Source organism: Solanum dulcamara, chromosome 4, assembly GCF_947179165.1.
Source record: "Solanum dulcamara chromosome 4, daSolDulc1.2, whole genome shotgun sequence".
NCBI lineage: Eukaryota > Viridiplantae > Streptophyta > Magnoliopsida > Solanales > Solanaceae > Solanum > Solanum dulcamara.
Window position 1 is genome coordinate 14554676 of NC_077240.1, and position 22427 is coordinate 14577102.

The window sequence follows — 22427 nt, forward strand, 5'->3', positions numbered from 1 at the left end:
TATTTTCTATTTTCTGAACTTTTTTCTTTATTTCTTTATATAATAATATACTAAATACCTCTTTAATGCATCTATTTATATTTGCGCTTCAATTTTCTGTTTTGTAATTAATTAATAATGAACATCACCGTACTTTTCTCTTAATTCTCAATATTGAACTGGTCAATTACAACGACTTTTGAGTTTTGTCCCCCTAAAAAAATATTGATCTTCTTCTATCGGTGGGGTGGGGGTTGTTCTACTATATTAATTAATAATTCATAAAGCAAAGCCGCTTTGATCTAATTGGCATTAATTAGTTGCTCGAGCATACTAAGTATAGCTAGGGAGAACTATAAACTAGTTGTAGATGACAGGACATTCAACTTAAAATAAATTTAAATGGCTTAAAAATTTAATTAGTATGTATAACATGAAAGATTTGTTTGTCCTCAATGACAATTTTTTTGGCAATGAAAAGGTGACTAATGCTTAATTACTAACGTTGATTTCATAGATCGTCGCTCAATTTTTATTTTACTATAATTAAAGCCACGAAATTATATATCCTTTATAGGGAAAAATCACTTTAGTTTTATCTAAGTAACACCATAGTGACTAAACTATCTTTTTTTGTAAAAAATAAAATAAAAAATTCACTCACTTTGCCTAAATATCACATAAAGTCATAAGGAGGTAATAAGAAGGACATTTACATATATGATATTCAGACTAAGCTTGAATGTCCTTTTAATTACAAAAAATAATAATATTTAGTGCATTATTGTTCCGATTTTCGAAAAAAGTTCAATATGTTTTTCTTACAACAAATAGTTAACTAACTTTTAGATTTTAATGATACATAATTAAGCACAGTTGGGTAATATTATGCTAAGTAAAAGAAAATAATTTAAGTGATTAGCCATCTATGAAATCAAGTTAACCCTATCATGAAAACAACAAAATGCATGTACTGCCAGTAAGATGTCCATTATATAAATTTCAACCGAACTTATTAGTTGATAGAGAAGGTTGTACCAATTAAATAGAAGGAGGATGAACTTAAAAGATTGTTTTTTTTTTCTATTAGATTAATATTACATTCTGTTAATGGATTCTCAAGTCATATTTCTTATATATTTATTGAATTTTTCAATATAAATATAAAATTCACACAAGAATTATTATTTTTTTAAAAGCTCCCGTCTAATATCCTAAATCCGTCCCCGCCTTGGAACATTATGTTATAATTTTATAAAGTATGGTACCTTAGCTTTTATGTATATATCCAAGAACTTTTTCTAGCCTAAAATAAATTTTTGGAATCTCTTACGTCTTTTAATTATATCTAGCTCTTAACTTAATTTAAAAAGGTTCATGTATTCTACATAAAATTTATGAGTAGATTATTTTGAAGTGATCAATGAGACATAATATCCTCTCATTCATGGTATTTGCTTTATAACTTCCATGTGGAAGTTATACATCATTAAATTAGCATGTGAATATCATTCATTAATTCGTCTCTTGAACTTGAATTTTGAAGCATATACTAAAAAAAAGAAAAAAAAAAAAAGGGGGGGGGGGGGGGGGGGGGGAGGTACTAGTCCACTTTCTAGTGTGAATATGGATAAAGGTCACCCTGCTCCTTGTAGGCTGAATTCTAGCTACTTTCTTCTTAAAAAAAAAAAAACTAACTTTTTCTTTCCACTTTAATTAAAGGAAGAAAAAATAATATTAATCTAGAAGTTTTTTAAAGATGATCTTATGCTATGTTTTGATTGGATATTATGCTAAGGTCGTTGGCTGAAATAAACTTGAATTTTTGCACGTGTGATGCGTGCTTTATGTTATTTTTTCGTGTATAATGTATAGTATAGCAAAGACCTTAGAGAACTTCAACCTAAAATATAAAATCTAAAATCTAAAGATTAGTTTTAAAACCAGATGGTGCTACTACACACGTTGTTTTAAAATTGGAGGCGGATTTAGTTTTTCTAAAATATGAGTGCAATTAATTTCTGCTAACTCAACATTTAATCAAGTCTACTTTTTAATCTTTTTGGAGTATAAATGCTATCAAATAATATTAAATTAATTTTAATATATATATATAAAATATTTAATTTGACGTAAAGAGCATGGAATCACTCCTATTTCAGTGTCAAACTGAATAGTCAGCGCCACTACATCAACCATCATGTATAGTTAATCTTGATATCACGAAAACAAACCACACCCACTAAATATATCATAGAAATAATTCACTTACTTTATTTCCGATGGTGATGTGTCTCACTAGCATTAGCGGAGTATATATATCGGATTGTTTTGGGGGTTTTAAGTATCAAATCAAATTACTGTATCAGATTTTTAAATTTATAAATCAAATCAAACTAATAAAATTTGAATTTTTCAATCTTTTATCTTTTTAGATTTTTTTGGTAAAATATTTATACAAACATATAATTAACTTGTGTTTTAAATATTTTTCTTTAGTCCTATCAAATACTACTATATAAGGTATTTCTTAAGAAAATCATACAAAACATGAGATGAGTGATGACACTAAAATATTCAATAAAATAATAATAATGAAATCGCGTAAAATAAATATTACAAATTAATAAGCTATAATGAAAATGATCATCATTTTAAAGTATCAAGTCATGTTAAAATAAGTCTAATAAGTATTACTTACATGACTAAACATTAAAGAAAAACTAAAATTAGGTTATGTATTTTAATTGTCTAAACTAATGTAAAACTAAGAATAAATATTCAACATTATTGTCATTATTAGTGTTGAATTGATATTTTTTGTTAGCATTAGTATTGATTTGATTTTGATTTGAGTTTTATTAAAGATCTATGGACTATAAACTTTATTGAGGCATTCAAAATTCTAAGTCTCAAACTTGAATTATTATGTTAAAAGATAAAAACTATGAAAATATAAATTATATCAAAATTAATACTTTTATGTATAAAATTAATTTTAATAATTATGTATATAACGTGATCTGAATAAAGGTTCGAGTGTTCACAAGTTAACTTTCTAGAAGGGTCATTTGAGAAGACTGGAGTTCTACAATTTGACTTCAAACCGATGGTGTATTTGGTAACACTAGCCATAATTAGGTGTGGAAAAAATAACTTTCAAGAATAACAAGGTCAACATGAATTTGAGCGATGATCGAATGACTTTTAAAAAATCTCTCCCTCTCTCTTTATATATATATATATATATATATATATATAGGTAGGTAACGACCCTTTATGTTATTTTGAATACTAGGGATTTTTATTTCATAAAAGACTCATCCCATAAATTTTTAATGGGTACTTTGGACTATTTGATAACTATGATTATTTAGTTGAGAGGTAACTTTAGATAAATAATGTAGTTAATGGGCTAAAGTGGTAATTTATTTAATGCCCTATACCACTTGTTCAATACATATAAAAATATATTAGTGGAATTTAGTTTTTATTTATTTATTAATTCATAATTAATTGCCCTAATTAATTAAAAGAAAACAAACAAGGGCAGAAACTTACCTGGCGTCGGCGAAGAGCATTGAATGCTTAAGATAAACTACAGTGCAATTGTAAGTATGAATAGATGTATTATGCTTAGTATTATTACTATGTATTATGCATATTATTATTACTAATATAATGAGGAATTGTGTAACATAAAGGAAGTAATTGGAAAGTTGCAAAAGTTGACTATCCGTAAAGATTATTATTGGGGTTTGGGGGAACAAGCTTTTGACTGTCATTATTAACTAAGAATTGAGACATTATTGGCTAGTGGAACTTGGAATTTATATATGTGAGTATATGGGGGTATGTTTGAGGTTCTGTAATGGTTGGTCCTCGTAATAGTTCATAGTTTTCTTGGTTGTTTCTTTTCTAGATTCTTTTCTTCTTATTACTATATTATAATTTATGTTTTGATATATTAAGATAGGTAATTAAATAATAAGTGTATTGTATTATACGGATATCATTAGATTTATGTGATTGAAAGAAATTGGGTTTAACCCTAGACTTAAGATTGAGAAAATTAATTATAGGTTTGAGTGTGTTGTTGGGTCTAGGTTAAACATATAAATAATATTGGTGTCTACAGACTAGTTTACTTATAAATATTATATATTTGATAGATTGGAAACTGTCTGAGGCATTGAAGAAAGGAAGGACATTGGTGGATTAGCTTTCTTTACTTCGGTTCTTCGGTTAAGGTAGGTTATGGTTTTATTTTATATCATAGATAGACTCTTAATAGTGATTGATATTCATTGAGTAATGTGTGAAGTTTACTACGCATATAATTGTTGTGGTTTGGATGGTTGATATGTTGTTGTGATTGGTCTGAAATCCCGAGACCGTGAAATCCATAATCTTGAACTTGCCCTACCAAAAATGGTGCATTGAATAAAGAAGGTTTGATGAAATATTGTTAATGAAGTGGAATGTAATCATGAAGAATGATAAATTAATTATATTTGGATCGGGTGTCACGTTCCGACACGATATATTTGGATCGGGTGTCACGTTTCGATACGGTATATTTGGATCGGGTGTCACATTCCGACACAGTATATTTGGATCGGGTATCACGTTCCAACACGATATATTTGGATCAGGTGTTACATTCCGATACGATATATTTGGATCGGGTGTCACGTTCCGATACGGTATATTTGGATCGGGTGTCACGTTCCGGCACAATAATATTAAAGAAAAACAAATTAAAATGACTTAATACTACCCAATCTCCATAACTCATTTTCCAAAAGAGTGTGATGTGGAGACTTGAGTCCTCATGTGTGATCTTGATATTGTTGACCGGTTATGTAATTGTTCATTGGTTGCCTCCTGTTAAGTGCTATGGTTGAGTTCTCGCTACTACTTTATGCATATTGATTTCTATTTTGAGTCGGCCGATGATACTTCCTCAGTACATATTGTCCTGTACTGACCCCTACTTGTATCTTTTCTTATTTTATTTTGTGGAGTGCAGTGACTGTTCCACCGACTTTGACTCGACCTCAGCTCTAGTCAGTCTCCAGTTCATCGGATTGGAGGGTGAGCTATCCTTCTAGCTGGTGATGGAATCTCTTGTCATGGCATGGTGTCCTTAGTTTTCGGACAAGTTATGTTATTTATTTGGTGTTTGATAATTCGAGACTTAGCTTTAGAATTTAGATGTCCTTCATGTGATGACTTTCAGGTTTTGAAAAAACATATTTAATTGAGCTTTCGCGTTATTGTCATATTTATTAGTTGGGGTTGGTATCGTTGGTTCTCCCACCTAGGAGGTTAAGTGTGGGTGCCTATTTTGAGTCGTGATAATGTATGTATATGTATATGTGCGTGTGTGACCTTTCTTTATATATGATCAGGGGCGGCTCAAGTATTTTGGTGGCCTAAAGCTAAAAATAAATCGGAGGCTCCAAACTTTTGAATAATATCTTTTTTTTATTGAAAGTATTCTTCAGGATTTTTTTAAGATGCAAAGTTATTAATATTTTTAGGAAAAACAATTTTGAGATGCAAAGTTGTTTCTTTCTTTTTATAGGAAAAAAATATTTTTTAATAAATAATACTACGTCCGATTTAATTTATTTGTCTGATTTTAATTTTATTTGGACTTTGAAGTTAAAAAAAATAAAAAAGACTTTTGAATATTAAACTTAAAATTAAAATGGACAATACAATTTTATTTTATTTTTAAAATACTTATAATAATTTTATTATTACTAAAAAATAAGATTCTCAAATTTAGTGGCCTAAGACAAGTGCCTTATTTTGTAAGGCATAGAGCCGCCCCTGTACATGATTTCATCCTCAAAATATGAAGATATAAGAAATATTCGTCACATATTTATTAATTACTCACGTGCAAATATATCTTTTTAGCATGATTTCATCCATATAGTAGCACAAATCGAAAGAACTGTTGAAAGTAGTTGTCCCACTGTAACAAGTGGCATGTTGCACTTCTTCTAGAAGAACTAAAGCTGTCACACCACTTACATTATACTTAATCATCGATACAATAAAAAATTATTAGATTAAGTTATCGATGGCCTTTTAAAGTTGTCTGTATATTTCATTTAGAGATCTTAACTAGTATTAATATCTATTAAACAAAAATTATTCAAAACGTATATCTATTAAGCACAAAATACTAATTTGACAAAAAATGTGTTTTACATTCTTTCTGAGTGCGTGAAAGTATCTCAAAACTTACCTTTTCATTTCTTTTATTGACACTTGACAGTTAGCACAAAAAAAAAAAATTGAAAATATTTTTTTGTTAATTTTTTGAAAATAATAATTACTTAATTAAAAAAGAAAAAGCAACCCCCACCCCGCCTCAATCCGTCGTCTTCCTTCCCCCTCCCCTCAATTTACTTCCCAAAAACCCCTCTTAATTTTTTCACCTGTATTTTTCTTTTTGTTTTTTGTTTTTTGTTTTTTGCAAAAAAAAAAAGTTATTCTTTAAAAAAGAAAAAGATTCATGGATTAACTCTCATTTTCTCTAGCTACCATCAGAGCATCTTATCACCACCCTCTCCGTTTATGTGATTTGATATAAGAAATAATATTTTTCGTTTACCATATCTATTTAACACTTGAATTTAAATATTTTTTTTTATTTTTAATGATTTATTGTTACGTGAAGGAAAAAAAAATTGAGCTTCTTAAAGAAAATAATGGAGGACAATGGTGAAGGGAAGAAGAAACAATGGGAAAAAGAGCTAGGTGATTAAGTTGGGGAAGGTGGTGCGGGGGTTGTTTAGATAATGAGTTTTTCTTTTTGATAAGGATTTAAATAATTTTTTATTTATTAAATTAAAAATCTATTTTAATTGAGCCTTTATGACACGTGTCATAGTTTTACTGGTTGTTTTTCATAACATTAAATGCGAGAGATACACCCATAGCATTCTAGAAACTGATTGTCATTTTTGGTTTAATAGGTACAAATTTGTTAAGATTGGAGTGTTTAATAGGTATAAGTTCTAGTTGATGTATCTAAGTGAAATATGCAGACAACTTTAAGAGGTCATCGATGACTTAAGTCTATTTGTATGGAATGTGATATTAGATGTAAAAAATGCATGATACATATCTTTGCATGTACATATATATTTTTTTAATTATTAATTAATATATTTTTTCATCTTATTAAATTGTTTTGGCTGTACCTCTAAAGAGGCTGCAATCTTAAATTGGAAATTCAATGGAATACTATAATTTAATATTTCTTTAATAATTTGGTGTTCTGTGTATAATATATAGTATACGGGCGTTCTTTTCATTGATTTTTCTCATTTTTAAATATATTATTTTCTAAAAAAATATTTCAAAAAATATTTTCCACCATAATTCATCATAGTTCTGCAACAGCATTATTATTTTCCTCTTGAATATACCCAAAATATGTAACTATCTTTTCATATTGGAACCCAGCAATCTTTGTTGCTGAAAACTCAGAGAAGATCCTTATTCCTTACAATCTTTCCAAGTGGTCCATATATATATTTCCAAATACGTGCACCTGGTTTTGGTTACTTTCACTCAATTTCCCCATCTCTTAAATACCATTAAAGCCAAATTAAAAGAGCCCAAAATTGTTGGATAACGTTGTTATCATAACGATAGATATATTTGAGTGTTTTTTTTTTCTCCTTCCGTTCACTTTTACGTATTATACTTTGCTTCATGAGAATTTATTTGATTAATCTTTGGAGCTAAATTAATCTGATGATCTTAAAATATTTTTTCTTCTTTTGTAAATCTTTTGCTGCTCTGTTGCCATAGTCTATTATAAAGCCCAAAAATTCACATGGGCCGGTCCATCAGAGACTGAGAAGGAAAGGCAAAAGCTCGAATGGGCCACTAAATAAATCGTGACTTATAAACTTGTGTAATTTGGATAAATCTCATAGTATTAAGAGCTAATTATATTATTTTTCTACGCTTTTTCAAAGTACAAAATATCTTAAAATTTATGAATTTCGAATACATTACTGGACTTCCGGATATATAGGGGAGGGACATATGTACCTGAGAGGAGAGGGATGTATCAGAGAGGAGATAGAGATGTATCAGAGAAGGGATGAAGGGATAGGGCATCCACACACATAGGGGAGGGATGTATTCGTGAGAGGAGGGATGTATCCGAGAGAGGAATAAAAATGTATCAGCGAGAGGGGCTTTTAAAAAAAATTAAATGGTAGAAAATTTTAAAAATTATGATAAAATAAGATGTGTATTTAGGTCATTTTTCCTACAAACTCTGGTTCCTGTAATCCGTAGCTTTGTGATCTTGGGCTTTTTATTAACAAACTAGCTAAGATCTTTAAGTTCCAAAACATGGTTTAAAAAAAACAAAAACTAGTGCCTTCATCATTTGAACTTTCCCCCTTATTTTGTGCTGGTTTTTCATTTTGCTTTTCAAGGCAAATAACTTTATTCCGCGGGAGCATAAGCTTATATTTTTGCATCATAATATTCCATAACGCACAAATTGTGCTCCGCGTCCTTAAAAAATTTATGCCTCGCTAGGCATAAGTTCAATTGCTAAAAATAAAAATTAAAAAATCAGTCCATTTGAAAGGCAAAAAGTGCAATTAAACGGCTATTACTTTCTTTGGGCCATTCCAAGTCCAGGCTTATCTATGGGCTGACATGCAAAAATTGGAGGAATTGACATAACACAACAAGTGCTACATAAAATTAGCAACTTAATTAGCAATTAATAACCAAAAAATAAATTGGCACCTATTAGCCGTAATAGAACATCAGTTTTTAGAATTTTTTCTAATCATGTAACCAGCTAGCACTAAATAAGGAGATGTGGGTTAAAAAAAAATCTTCTCTATTTTTTTACCCCTGCAATTTAGGAAGGTCACTTTTCAGTTTCTCTAAATTTTTTAATCTTTGTCCTATAATAGTGTGTTAAAAATATATCCTAACTATTTATAATCAATCATTTATCACCTGATGTAGGAATATATAGTATTTCATTGCTACAAGACAAACTAGGAACATCAAGAGATAGATGATATCTTTAATTGTTTTGAATCTATCGTAGCAGAGAATGAGATAGTAACAATAGTTTTATGGATTATTCCATGAAAGGGGTGGTTATCAATACAAATGTTGATTTCAATGGATTCATTCAACTGATTGCAAATCACCTAAATGTCGATATTTTCATTAATTTCCTTGGAATTTCACTATAAAATCGATGACACATCAATGCCAATGTTGATACGAAACAATATGGGATTGCGAGTATACATACAATTGAAGAAAGAATCAAAAAAATTCAAAGACTCTCCATTATACATAAATTGAAAAGTTATTGACATACATTATACGCTTTCATTTATTGATGTTGAAGATGGTATTGTCAATATCTGTTTTGAGCTAATGGTGCCAACAACACAAACACTCTAGATTTGATTGAATACAACAGTATGGTTGCTTGAGAGATCACATATTTTAAAGAGTGTGATATTATTGAGTGTGTTACTACAGATAATTCAGTAGTAGGTCAAATTTACAAAAAAAAAAAAAGAAAATTTGATGTCAGACATAAAAAAATCGTGTTATTCGAAAGAAGTTTCAATTTAAGGTGAAAAGATCAAATCATCAAGGTAAAAATAATTTTTGGATAATTAATGTATACATTATGTATCCTCTAAAATCAATGAATTCAATTAGACTTTTATGTATAATAATGCTTCATTTAAAGAATATTGATGAATAAATTATAATTTTATAAATACATTATCGATTGTGTATACATAAAATATTTTGTATTCATTAAATTAGTAGCAGTATACATTCAAATATTAGTTCTACTGCAATGTATACACAATAATGTATGCATTAAATATGAAACCTTTGTATATTCATTCCATTAATATTGTATATATTCAATTGAATGGTTTCTGCACCAATGTATAGACAATCATGTATAGAAAAAAATAATTTATGTTTGTTCTATTAGTATAATTTGTGTTTAATATTTATAGATTGTTTATTTTAATTAATTCAAGGTATTTTTTTGGGTGTGTAAATGATAATTGCACTTGATAACTCAAGTGCTCGGCCTTGCACAAGTCAAAAGGTGAGCCCTTGTGATTTTTTTCTTCTTAGAACATAATAATTTCATTTCTGCACAATTAGAATAAGCACAACTTAATCCACAAGCAATCTGTGTGTTCAACACATGTATGCCTCCAACACAAATAATAACAAACAAGTAAGTAAACTTGTGCAATCATTGGTGAATACAAAATATTGTGTAATCAATGACTGAATACATTTAATATAAAATTGTTATACTCAAAAAAATAAAAACTTTAATATTTATCATGATTACTAGTTTAGTCAATATTAAAAATAAATATTGAATAAGACTGATTATACAGATACATTCATTAGAAGAAAGTTGCATTACAAAATCAGACTTTATTAACCCCTAAGCGATTTTCACTTCTAATAGGATATCGAAGTGTATTTGTATGGGTAGAATTTAAAATAGTTGGTGGAGAATTAACAAAATTGAAATCATCATTCTGATTTTTTACAAAAAATCTTATGAGAACATTTTTTACTTATATGATTTATAAAAAAAAACTCAAAATTTAGAACCTAAATTTTAGGCCAGAAGAATTGAAAAACTTCAATTCCACAAATCACAAAATTCCTCAATGATTCGGGTAAGAAAACGCTCAAAAGTAAATATATTTATAAAAGATTTAGTAGAGAACAGTATCAGATTTGCAGAAACAGGAAAAATTAAGGAGTAGAAGAGAAAATTAAGCAGAGGAGAAAGGATAAAATATCGCATGAAAGGATTTAGTAAGAGAAAAAAAAAGGAAGGACTCTATTTTAAAACGGTTGAGAAAAAATAGGAATGATAAAGTAAATAAGAAGAATAATGTGTCTAAAAAATAGGAGGGATAAAAATCAAAAAATAAATTCACTTTTCATTAAAAAAACAAACAACCGTGGCTATTTGATGCCAATTAAATATTAAAAAATCTCGTTTTGTCAAAAACTTTAAAATGGTCCATTTATTGCCAAATTAGCCTATAGATTGTCATACTGTGTCAATTTTTGGAACCTATTAGAAGTGTTTAATCAGCATTTAATAACTCGCTGATATTTCTGTGAGTATGACATTAATCATGGAATATGATTGAAACATTTGTTTTTTAAAAAAATAAAATCAAGTCAATACATTTCTGATCTACTCCATATTGTTTTTTTTTCTAAGGAAAATGGTAATGACACATTCTTACCTGCAATTTACAAATAATATTTTTTAAAATGTTAGAAAGATTGGTTTCAAATACAATAAATTTATCAACTTCCAAAATAATACTATTTCATTCTCTTTTGAATAGATAAGAGTATAATTCAAGAAAAATGTAATTGTGTCATATTAGTATTAATTTTAAATTTTCGAACTTGGAAGTCATGGATTTGCCACTCTTTTCCTAACCACAATATTGTAAGTAAGCACTGTCTTTTCGAATCGTATTATTTGTGGTTATATGGGGCTTATCGTAATTGACCCTTTCGTACTTCAGGGGGTTAAGCCCAACTACCTACTCTCTCATTAGTGGTCCAATTGTCCATCGGACCCACCAGGTGTTCATTGTTCAACAACCTTGAAATGAGTGGTGCTAAGTGATTGGATTGTTCCACCATTCTAGTGTTAGAGATCTGAATAGGTCTGATTCGAATTTAATCGAAGTTTTAATATAAATATCAAATATAAAAGTAAAATCTTGAAAATTGAAAACCTTCCAATATTCCATTAAAATTAATTTCTGGAGATGACATAAAAAATGGAGTTAGAAATTAAATTATAATATAAAAGAGAAAAATAAGATAAATAAATTAAAATAATTTCTTTCTCATTTCGCTAGGCTTTGTTGGACAGATTTAAGATGCAGATTATTCTGGAATCAGGACACTATATTAGAAGTACTAAAAAACTTTATTTGACCCCCCCCAAAAAAAAAACGAAAAGAATCAGAGTAATTAATTATAGCAGACAAACGCCGTCGCATAAACTTTGATTTTGCACGTTCACTTTCCTGCTGCATTTCCATCGATATCTGCTCATTTACGCCGCCATAAACCTCTACGATTCAGTACACTGTCACCGGAAAATTTGCATTCTTCCTTGTACTCGTCCAAATTTCCGATCGGTCCTCTCTCTGGTTTTGAACTGAGTGTGTCATTTACAGAGTTTTCGAGCTAAGGATTTGTGTAAGGTCGAGCTATAAATTAGGCGATTTCGATCTTATATGGCTTCTGAAGATGTGAAGGCGAGCGAATCAGCGGTGGAGAAAATTGTGAATCTGGCTGAAGAGGCGAAGCTAGCTAGACAAGAAATCAGGCCTACAAGCCATGCTGTTATCAGTATCTGCAAGTCACTTGTAGCTGGAGGTGTCGCCGGAGGCGTGTAAGTTATACATAATTGAATCTTCTGCATTACGAGTCATTGTGAATAATGGCATGTATTGCAAAGAAAATAAATTTTACAACATTAATTCACCTGATAAATTATGTTAGTGTGAATTTGATGGACTTCACTCCAAGCTCCCGCTTGATCAAAGTTTTTGTTTATATTTGTAAATAATTTAGAAAAAGAAAAATCTTTGTTTGCTTAATTAATTGTTGTATTGTTGGGCATTGGTTGTACCCCTTGAAAGCGAAATAAAAAGTTAGATTTCTTATATAATTGAGTCAATTGGAATTAAAGCAGGACGCAGGTGGTGTTTTCAAGGGTGTTTGATGTTCATAGAAATTGAACTTTTGGTCTCATACCCATGTTGACTTTCCGTATACAGCAGAATATATCGTCTGTATTTATACTTTTGGTGTAAGATTAGCAAATCTACAGTGTTCCATCAGTATATGAGGTATTCATGACTGTTATTCGTTCACTTGATCACATGATTTGATTGTAATGGATTTTTTTTTTCTTGTTTGACGGACATGTGCAAAAGTGTCTTGCCTGTTCCAGCATGTCATTGAGGTTTTGAATCGCTCATCTCAAACAAAGACTTTGATGAGATTGTAGTGTGTATATGCTTCTTAACTTGGATGACTGAACTGTGTGTTTTATACTTCCGGGGAGTGGTGATTGCCAACTCTATCTACAGCCTACTGTTTAACAGCTAAATAATTGTTGTCCCGTATGGATAGTAAGGTAAATTTCTGGATAAATTATTGTTTTAAATTTGAGAGAGAAGTATTAAGATAATAGTTTGAAACATAAAAACGAGGGTTAGTCAGTTAAAAGGCATCACTTCAATCATATAGTTTATATATATAATGTTAAGCAATACTCCCTCCCTCCATTTGATATGACATCATTTTACAGGCTACAATGTTTAAATAATAGTTGAAAATTAGTTTGATGGAGGTAACATTACTTCAAAGTGTAAATTGGATTTGTTAAATGTGCTTGAATTCTATGAACGTAAAAGTTGTATAAGATACTAATATTATTGTTGTTATGAGATGAAATATTTTGGGATGTCCAAAATAGAAAATTGCCATATGAATTGATGCGGAGGTAGTAATAGCGTCTGTTAGTTTGAATTGCATGAAGGAAGTTTTGCATTGAAGAAAATAAGTCAAAGTTTTTGAGACTAACAAAGGTGGAAGAATTGGATTTACTTATATTTCTGTATTAATTTTCTTTCAACATGCATAAGCTTTCAGAACTTGTGAATCCCATTCCCAGCCTCTTTATAAAACGCTCTCTTTCACCAGAAACATGCATCTCAAAGTTTGAGAGATCTGACGAGGTTGTCTGGCACATTTTTTTTAGCAAAACCTTATTTGTGCTGGACTTGATATTTCTGTACATGAGTTCCATGTGATGTTATGAGTGCCTAAACAAATTCTGTTTTCCCTAAATTTTAACTTGATTCTACACTTACTACTAGTCTCTGTATCCTGCAGGTCACGAACTGCTGTTGCCCCACTGGAACGGCTAAAGATATTACTCCAGGTGAAGTGTAGTTTCATGCCTGCAGTTTCTGCACTATTTCAATGGTTCTACTGAAGGAGGAAAAATACAAAACTTACTTCGAGTGTTTAATACTTCCTTCGAATGATGGAGCACTGTAACCCATACTTTAATTTGTAATCAATGGATCAACTTTTGTTTCTTTTGAAGTTTAGGATAGTGAACTCTTTTTCCAACATGCTTTATCTTTGAAGGAGCTTAATCTTTTGTATGCAACATACATTTATGATTGCATTTAATGGTAGTTCCATCTAGACTAGTTTTCGTCCTACTTTTAACAGGATCTGTCTCAAGTGCAGGTTCAGAATCCACATAACATAAAATACAATGGGACTATTTCAGGCTTAAAATATATCTGGAGAACTGAGGGGTTCAAAGGACTGTTCAAGGGCAATGGCACCAATTGTGCACGTATCGTCCCAAACTCAGCAGTCAAGTTCTTCAGCTATGAGCAAGCTTCCAAGTATAGTCATATCTGATCACTATGCATTTTTTGCAGCTCACACTTGCTTCTCATGTTCCCTTTTAAAATCAAATATCTGGTATCTGTTCCCTCTATTGACTTCTTCATTGATATTGTAACAGGGGTATACTATGTCTTTACCAGCAACAAACTGGCAATGGTATGTCTATCTTTCTTTTGGGTTATTTAGTTATCATGTGTATTTGTTTTTGGTTTCACCACTGGGGAATCCTCCTCCAATGATTTTCTTGTGGATGAACTATGAGATTTCGTATATGAATCCAACCATAGGAAGAAATATCTATTAAACTTTAAGTACAATTCTTTTCCTACTATCTCTTTGAAATTTTTAGCAGTCTTCATTAGATATGTAGAAAATTTCAAGCACAGTTCTTTTCCTACTATCTCTATAAAACTTAAAGGAGTCTGTTCCTACTGGATGTTATGTTACTAAGATTCATTGTGCTGTTGTTTCTGGAGATTAAGCTTGAGCTCATATATGTTTTTTTCAGTTCTATTGTTTCCGTTCACTCTACTTCTAGTTCAAATTCATTTCCTGCTAATTTATGTGGTTATTCATGTAGAACAGAAATTCTTTATGTTTACAGATGCTATGTTTGATTTAGCAATGGGATATATCTGTACTCTCCTTCTGCTTGTTGCTATATCTGCTTCTTATGTTTTCTAGCAAGGGCCATGGCTTGGTCGGTGTGGTAAAAGCTCGATCTGTTCTAGTGCGCAAATGCGAGTTGTAGTTGCGGGCAGCCACTTTGTGCAAAATGAGCCGGAGGTTAGGTCTGTATCCAGTTCAACCCTTCCACCCCCCTGGATTGAGGGGCCAAAGCTGTGGGTAATGGCTATATACTCGCCAATGTTTTCTTTTCCCTATAGTGGATGACCCTTTTGGAAGACACGTTTTTTGACCGGATTGTCTTTCGGTTATGCTTGTACTGAAGACTTTTCAGGAATCATCCATTTAAAAGAAGATAGAATTATTAAGATTAAAAAGAGGAAGTAAATAGTGGTTATGCCCCGATCACCCATAAAGATTCTTTCCCTCCTTCTATTCCAGGATTCTACTATTTCTTGTGCTTCAGCTTACCAGTATAGTTTACCTTTGCCGCAAGCCTTATATTAATGTCTTGTTCGACCAATGTACTCAAAAGCAAGAAATTTTACCCCACAACACATATGGTCCAAGACGTTGGTAATCAAGTCAAAACATCATCTGAGTCAACAAAAAATAAACCTCAAAGTTTTCATATTTCAGGGAAAATCTGGATTTAGGTAGAAATTTTACCCCATAACACATGCAGTCCAAGTTGTTGGTAATCAAGTTGAAACATAAGCTGAGTCAGCAAAAATAAACCGGAAAATTTTCATATTTCAGGGCAAATCTGGATTTAGGTTAGAATGTATGCATCCTCATCCTGATCTATCCATTAACTTCAGTTGCCAAAATAAGGTTTTAAAGACAGATTAGAGTTTTTCTCCTTCAATGCAGTTCAGTTTTTCTTCCATATGCTGTTTGTGATCGCTACTAGATTTTCTAGTAGCGGCAGACAAAATTTATATACACATAATTTTGGGGTCTAAGTCATCCTAGGTAAGCACTTGACTGATTTCCCAATCTCACAAGACATATTTAAGCCCCGTATTTTGAGCATTCACTTGCTAAACTATTCTGCACCTACCATGCTCTTTACTTTGGTTAGCAAAAGAGCTACTGATAAAGTTCTTTTTAATGTGTTAAGTTGGTGAAGATTGTCTGATGATTTTTCTGGTCTTTTGTGCACATAAGAAGTCATACTATGCTAGTAGCCTGAATAAAATGAAAACGGAACAGAAAGATATTCCCAAGATTTGGCATCATTTAGACTGTCATCTTCTTTTTTCCACAGAGGATGCTCAGCTCACTCCCTTACTACGTCTTGGAGCTGGAGCTTGTGCTGGCATTATTGCCATGTCTGCAACTTACCCAATGGACATGGTGCGGGGAAGAATCACTGTGCAGGTATTTTATGAGTTCTTTGAAGAAATTTACATGTTCTGATGCTCTGCATACCGTGCAATGACTATGGAGCAGTCTGCTGTTACACCTTTCTTGAAAATCCTCTTTCCTGCTTTGCAGACAGAGAAGTCTCCTTATCAGTACAGAGGAATGGTCCATGCCTTATCCACCATACTCCGTGAGGAAGGTCCACGTGCTTTGTATAAAGGATGGCTTCCTTCTGTCATAGGAGTTGTAAGTTTTCTTTCCCGAATTTATAAGGAAATGGTTGTTTACTAAATTGGTAACCATGCTCAAACCATCTGGTGTTGTCATAGAATGAATCTTCAATGTGAAGTTGTTTATGAGGTGGAAAATACTCATAATACTCCCTCCGTTTCGATTTGTTTATCCTGTTTTGACTTGGCACAGAGTTTAAGAAAATAACGAAGAATTTTGAATTTTGTGGTCTTAAATTAAAGATATGTAGAATGAATCAAAATGTTCTTTAATCTTGTGGTCTTAAACATGTCATATGGGAAAGTGGAATTAAAGAGTTGCTAAAAAAGGAAAGAGGCATTTTTTTTGAAATGACTGAAAAGAAAAGTAGGACAAACAAATTGAAATGGAGGGAGTTATATAATATGCATACTATAATATTATGTAGTTGCAAGCTTCAATCTACTTAACCATCCAAAAGAATGATGCTTCAAAGCTTGTTGAGAAAAAGAAAATGAAGTGTTAAGAACTTTATCCACTAGTTAATTAGCCAAAATAGTACTGTAAGCCAACTATTCCCAACAGAAGTTTAAAATAAATGTCTTCTTCCTGAAAGCGTGACGAAAAGGAAAAGAAAAGAACAAGCAATACAAATAGAATGTCCTTCTGATTCTTGTGGAAGTTCATGACTTAATTGTTGTTTGCAGATTCCATATGTGGGACTTAACTTTGCAGTTTACGAATCTCTAAAAGAATGGTTGGTCAAAACAAAACCACTTGGTCTAGTTGATGATTCTACTGAGCTTGGTGTTGTTACAAGGCTGGCATGTGGGGCTGTGGCAGGGACTGTGGGGCAAACCGTTGCTTACCCTCTTGACGTTGTACGCAGAAGGATGCAGATGGTGGGTTGGAAAGATGCTGCATCCATCGTTACTGGTGATGGGATGAGCAAGGCCTCTGTTGAATATTCTGGTATGATTGATACTTTCAGGAAAACTGTGAGGTATGAGGGCTTCACGGCCTTGTACAAGGGTTTGGTGCCTAATTCAGTGAAGGTTAGTCTTGTCTATACACCTTGTACCTTTATTTCCCTTGAGACTTGTTTGAAATGTATTCATTCTCTTATTTAGGCACAAAGAATTGGCTTCCCTTTTGTGCCAACTTTGTTTAAATAGGAAACTCTTGATCTTGGTTACACATTACTTTTTTATTATATGTTAGAGAGTAGATGGCATCCACTTTTACTTATCAACACCTCTAACTACATTTCCTTACTTGATAGTAAAAGTTGGTTGTTGCCTTGATGGTCTCCAATAGCCGACACTCTCAGTATATTGGCAGTAATCAAATTTCAACTTCATTTTCCCACATAGTCATGATAAGTAGAAGTTGTGTTTCTTCTTGGGACTAATTGTACTAGCCAATGTAATATTTAATGGTATTTCTGGAGGAGATCTCTGCAGTGTCGAAATCTCCATTTGAGTTGTGAAATATTTTGTCTGTGCACAGTCAAAAGTTCACTTCACAAGCTCTAAGACTCTCTTGACTACTATTGGCAATATTACTGAGCTTCGTGTAAAACACGAAACTGTGAACTTTCTTCTTTGTACCTAAGACAGGATGAACTTTTTCAGACTAATAATTGGTTTAACTGAGTTACTATGATTAATTCCCTTATTTAATATATTTCAGGATCATTCCTAACTGTTCATTATTTGTTCAGGTCGTCCCTTCAATAGCTATTGCTTTTGTGACATATGAGCAAGTGAAGGACCTTTTGGGAGTTGAGATCAGAATATCTGACTGATGAAGACAAGCTCCAATGTTTTCCCCCTGCATATGATAATTTTGTAGGCAACGATAGATAGAGTGATAATAAGATGGTGGTTTACACCGTCTAAACAGAGAATTTACGCTTCGGCACTAGCTTGTGAAGGAAAATATAGGATTTTCTAGCTGTGCTTATAATTTCCTTATGTATCTGCTTATTGCTTATTCAATATTATCAATAAGCAAATTTTACAAAAACAGTGTAATGACTAATTTGAATGTCTTGCTATGATTCAAGTGAAGAAAAGCTGATTGCTAGTTGTCTTTACTAATCCTGGTCTCCATTGTACTTGTAGCTTAATGTCTTCACCAGTTTTCAGCTCTTTTTTTCTTTGGGAAAAGTTGAACAGATTAGGTAAGAAGAAGGATACTCAACTCTCATGATCTGATGTATTCTTTAATTAGTCTCTTCTGTAATGCCATTTTTCAATGTTCTGTTTAATGTGTCGTGAATCGTTTTTATGAAATGTTGGTTACTATTATGTATGCCGTCTATTGAGCTGCTTTATCAGCAGAGGACTAAACATTTTACTACCTTGCAAAGTAGGCAGGCGGGCGTTATGTGTAATGGGTGAAAAGCAAGGGTTTTGAGATTGAGAATGGAGAATTCTTTGATAAGGAGTATTTTACCGGATAAATTTATACGATTTTCGGATACATGAAGAAAAAAAAAAGAGTATCTGTCTCTTGCATTCATCTTTTAATGCAAATAACATACTACTATGAGGATAGCTTCTATGGCCTTGCTGGAAACCTTTTGGTAACATCTCTTGCTGCTAGCTAACTTTGCTGGATGTTGATTTCCTTCACATTTTTAGGCAATGCCTGAATGAAAAGGAAGTAAGAGGAATCATCTTGCTGGTAAAAGGAGATGAACTTTTTCATATTAACACATAATCAAGTAGTATTAGTTTTGGTGCTCCTACTGTCCAAAAAGAGAATGTAAAATTGACCTCCAAATTATAATTACAAGGTTTTTACCTGCAGTCTCTAAACTTGGTCGAGTGTCTCTGAGTTTCTGGTTCAACGGCCCTGTATTTATTGATTCCACCCCGTTTTCTGAAACGCGGATCAGAAACAACTTTGTGTTCTTGGTTAGCTTTGCCGCTTTCATTTATCTCCGTTGCATCAAAATCAAGTTCTTCAGATGATAACGAAAGAAACGAGAGAATTAGAATGAGATTCAGCTCTTTAAGAAACAATGTCCTTAAATTTTCATCACCATTGTCTTCTTCATTTGTATCCACCAAATGTTCTTCTAGCTCCATTCCCTTGCTTGCAGCCATTTCTCTTTTTTTTTTTTTTTTGTAAATATAATTAAAGAAAAAAAAAGTGGAGTGGTTAGACATCAACCATAATAATTGAATTTATGTATCATCAGAAACTGAGAAAAGAAAAGGAACAAACTGTATAATTTTTTACCTTGTGAGTATATTTGAAATGAAAAAGGATGACTTAGCATATATATATATAGGAGTGCAATCAGTGCGTGCTGATATATGGTTTCAACTTTGTTTTTGTTAGGATGGTGAATTGCAGAATTTAGTCAAACAATATTATAATGATAATAATAAGTTGATGATAACAAAAATAAAATAAATAAATAATTCACAAATTTAAGGTTGGACGTAGTGAAATGGAGGTAGAGAGGATCAATTTCAATATACCAATAATAGTATAAAATTAGAGATAAAACTCTAATTAATTCTAAATAACCTAAAAGAATAAGAGATCACTACAAACAAAGAAAGGATTCACAACACTAACTCCCTTAAAAAATACTCTATAAAAAAGGGGAGAAGAAGACAAGAGATGAAGAAGACTTGAAATTTGAAGAATTGGTCTCCTTTTATAGGAGCCAAAACTTGGGCTCCAAGTTGGATAAAAATAAAAAGAGAAATCTGAAAATGATCTCCTTTGGCTCCAAGAAAAAAACCTGTGCGAAGAGATATTGATATTGGCAAAAAGATAGCCACATAACAGTTTTAACCATCCACCCTCTTTTTGATGTAACAGTAACCAGAAGTTGCTGGCAAATGTTTGGCTAATAGATAGGGGATAACAAGATGCTCAATTCATGATTTTGCAGGGGATAATCTGTTGAATTGCATAGTAATCTCTAAACATGCAATTGAAGCAAAAATAAGTTATTTGTCTACCTCTAGTTAACCTGTTTCGGAACACCTTCTTGTAAGAAATGCAGTTTGGATTCTACGAAACCCAATACCTTCAGCACAAAAACAAGAAATAGATACAGTGAAGTAGGGCAATTTCCCCCCTTATGTTTTAGTCACAGGAGTGGAGAAATTTCTAATAAAAACTCACACGTAATGGACCTTGGTGGAACCCTTAAACACATCCGAACTAATCAACTAGTGTTACCAATGGTTATAAAAAAACTGTTTCCGCCCTTTTCTCTGTTCTCTCTAATTTACTTCCTGAGAGTTCCTACTGTCTACAAATACTACTCCTTATTCCATTCAAAGTGGGTATGCACGAATAGGAACGTTAGAAGAGAAAATAGAATAACCCTCAATTTATTACCGGATTTACAGCTTCTATCACCCCTGAACATTTTGAAAGTGAAATATATACCCCTTACACATTTACACTCAAATTTATATTAGGCAGTGATTTGCACTCGCCCCCGCCAACCACACAATATTACCTTTTATATATACATAAAAAAAAAAAAAAAAAAATTTTTAATTCTTTTTCTTTTATATTTACATTTTCTCTTTTTCTCCTTCCTTTCCCATTCCTCTTTTCCTCTTTCTTACTGTTTTTTGTGAAGCTTTTGCAGATCAAAATGGAGGATACCATCCATGGCTACAACATTCTCTTCTACCTTCATCGGATTTCTAAGCACCATTAAAACCTCAATATTCTATATTGAAACTAGAGGGCAAACGAAAAACTTTGAAGTTGGAACTGCTTCTTCTTCCTCTTCTACTGTTATAATATTATTCTTCAGAGAATCGTTAGTAAGTGGTATCGGCTTGTCTGGATGAAGGTATCGGAATAGCATAGAAATTAGTGTTGATTTCGATTTAACAATGTTAACATGAGAAATTAGACTAATGCTTGTAATAATTTTAATAAATGGGTCTGTTACACAATGATTTCATTAATGAATTCTTCTCCATTAATTGGGTCTGTTATCCAACAAAATCTTCTTCATTATTGACAAAAAATTGATTCTCCTCACTTTTAATTTTGATTTTGAGCCACTGATAAATTTTTAAATTAGGAAAAAGTGTATGATTTGAAGATGAGAATTGTCTTACTGGTGGAAACCTGATGAGGGCGGAGACTTGGTGGTTGAGGTGAGCCGCCACCAGTGTGCTCGATTTGTTGAAGAAAAAGAACTCCATCTGTTGAACTGAAAAAGAAAGAAGAGAAAGAAGGTAAAAAAAAATAATAAATAAGAATAAAAGAAAACATTTTTTATCATAAAGAATATAGAAAATTTAATATGAAATAAAAAAAATTATAAAATTAAAGCTTTAATTATTTCTTCAGTGTCACTCTCTCAAACAGAGTGAACTACACCTTCTTTGCCACCTCAACATTTGTAGGGAACAAATAATTCTGCTTTAAAATAGTCTAAGGGGTAATAGGACTTTCATAAAGTATAAATGTGTAGTTGAAAATTCGATAATAGATTGGGGGTTATTTGACTATTTTCTCAACGTTAGAATGTGTAAATACTGTATTATTATTAGGATTAATCAATTTTCTTTATTCCATAAAGCCAAATTCACAATATAATAGTATCAAACAATAAATTAAATAATCCTCCGTAAACTAAAGTACTCTATACTCTTTGACCTTACTGCTTGCTCTGGATG

General features: G+C 31.7%; 2 protein-coding genes across 5 annotated transcripts; one reads left to right on the plus strand and one right to left on the minus strand.

Moving 5' to 3' along the window:
- The first annotated feature begins 12024 nt into the window (after window positions 1-12024).
- On the plus strand, window positions 12025-18848 carry LOC129886481 (mitochondrial adenine nucleotide transporter ADNT1-like). Its single transcript, XM_055961182.1, has 8 exons — window positions 12025-12496; window positions 14008-14056; window positions 14374-14537; window positions 14660-14697; window positions 16439-16551; window positions 16669-16782; window positions 17454-17801; window positions 18470-18848. The coding sequence occupies exons 1-8, from the start codon at window positions 12339-12341 to the stop codon at window positions 18551-18553; spliced, it is 1068 nt and encodes a 355-aa protein (XP_055817157.1). The 5' UTR covers window positions 12025-12338; the 3' UTR covers window positions 18554-18848.
- Window positions 18849-19161: 313 nt separating this feature from the next.
- On the minus strand, window positions 19162-21974 carry LOC129886482 (uncharacterized). Of its 4 annotated transcripts, none has more exons than XM_055961184.1 (3): window positions 21874-21974; window positions 19558-19866; window positions 19162-19401 (listed from the first exon to the last, which is right to left on the minus strand). In XM_055961184.1, exons 1-3 carry the CDS (start codon window positions 21948-21950, stop codon window positions 19383-19385), a joined length of 405 nt encoding a protein of 134 aa, XP_055817159.1. In that variant the 5' UTR covers window positions 21951-21974; the 3' UTR covers window positions 19162-19382. The 4 variants fall into 4 exon arrangements, with proteins under 4 accessions (XP_055817159.1, XP_055817158.1, XP_055817161.1 ...); XM_055961183.1 differs by having other exon boundaries at window positions 21864-21971; XM_055961186.1 differs by lacking the exon at window positions 21874-21974 and adding an exon at window positions 20736-20753.
- Window positions 21975-22427: the final 453 nt, after the last annotated feature.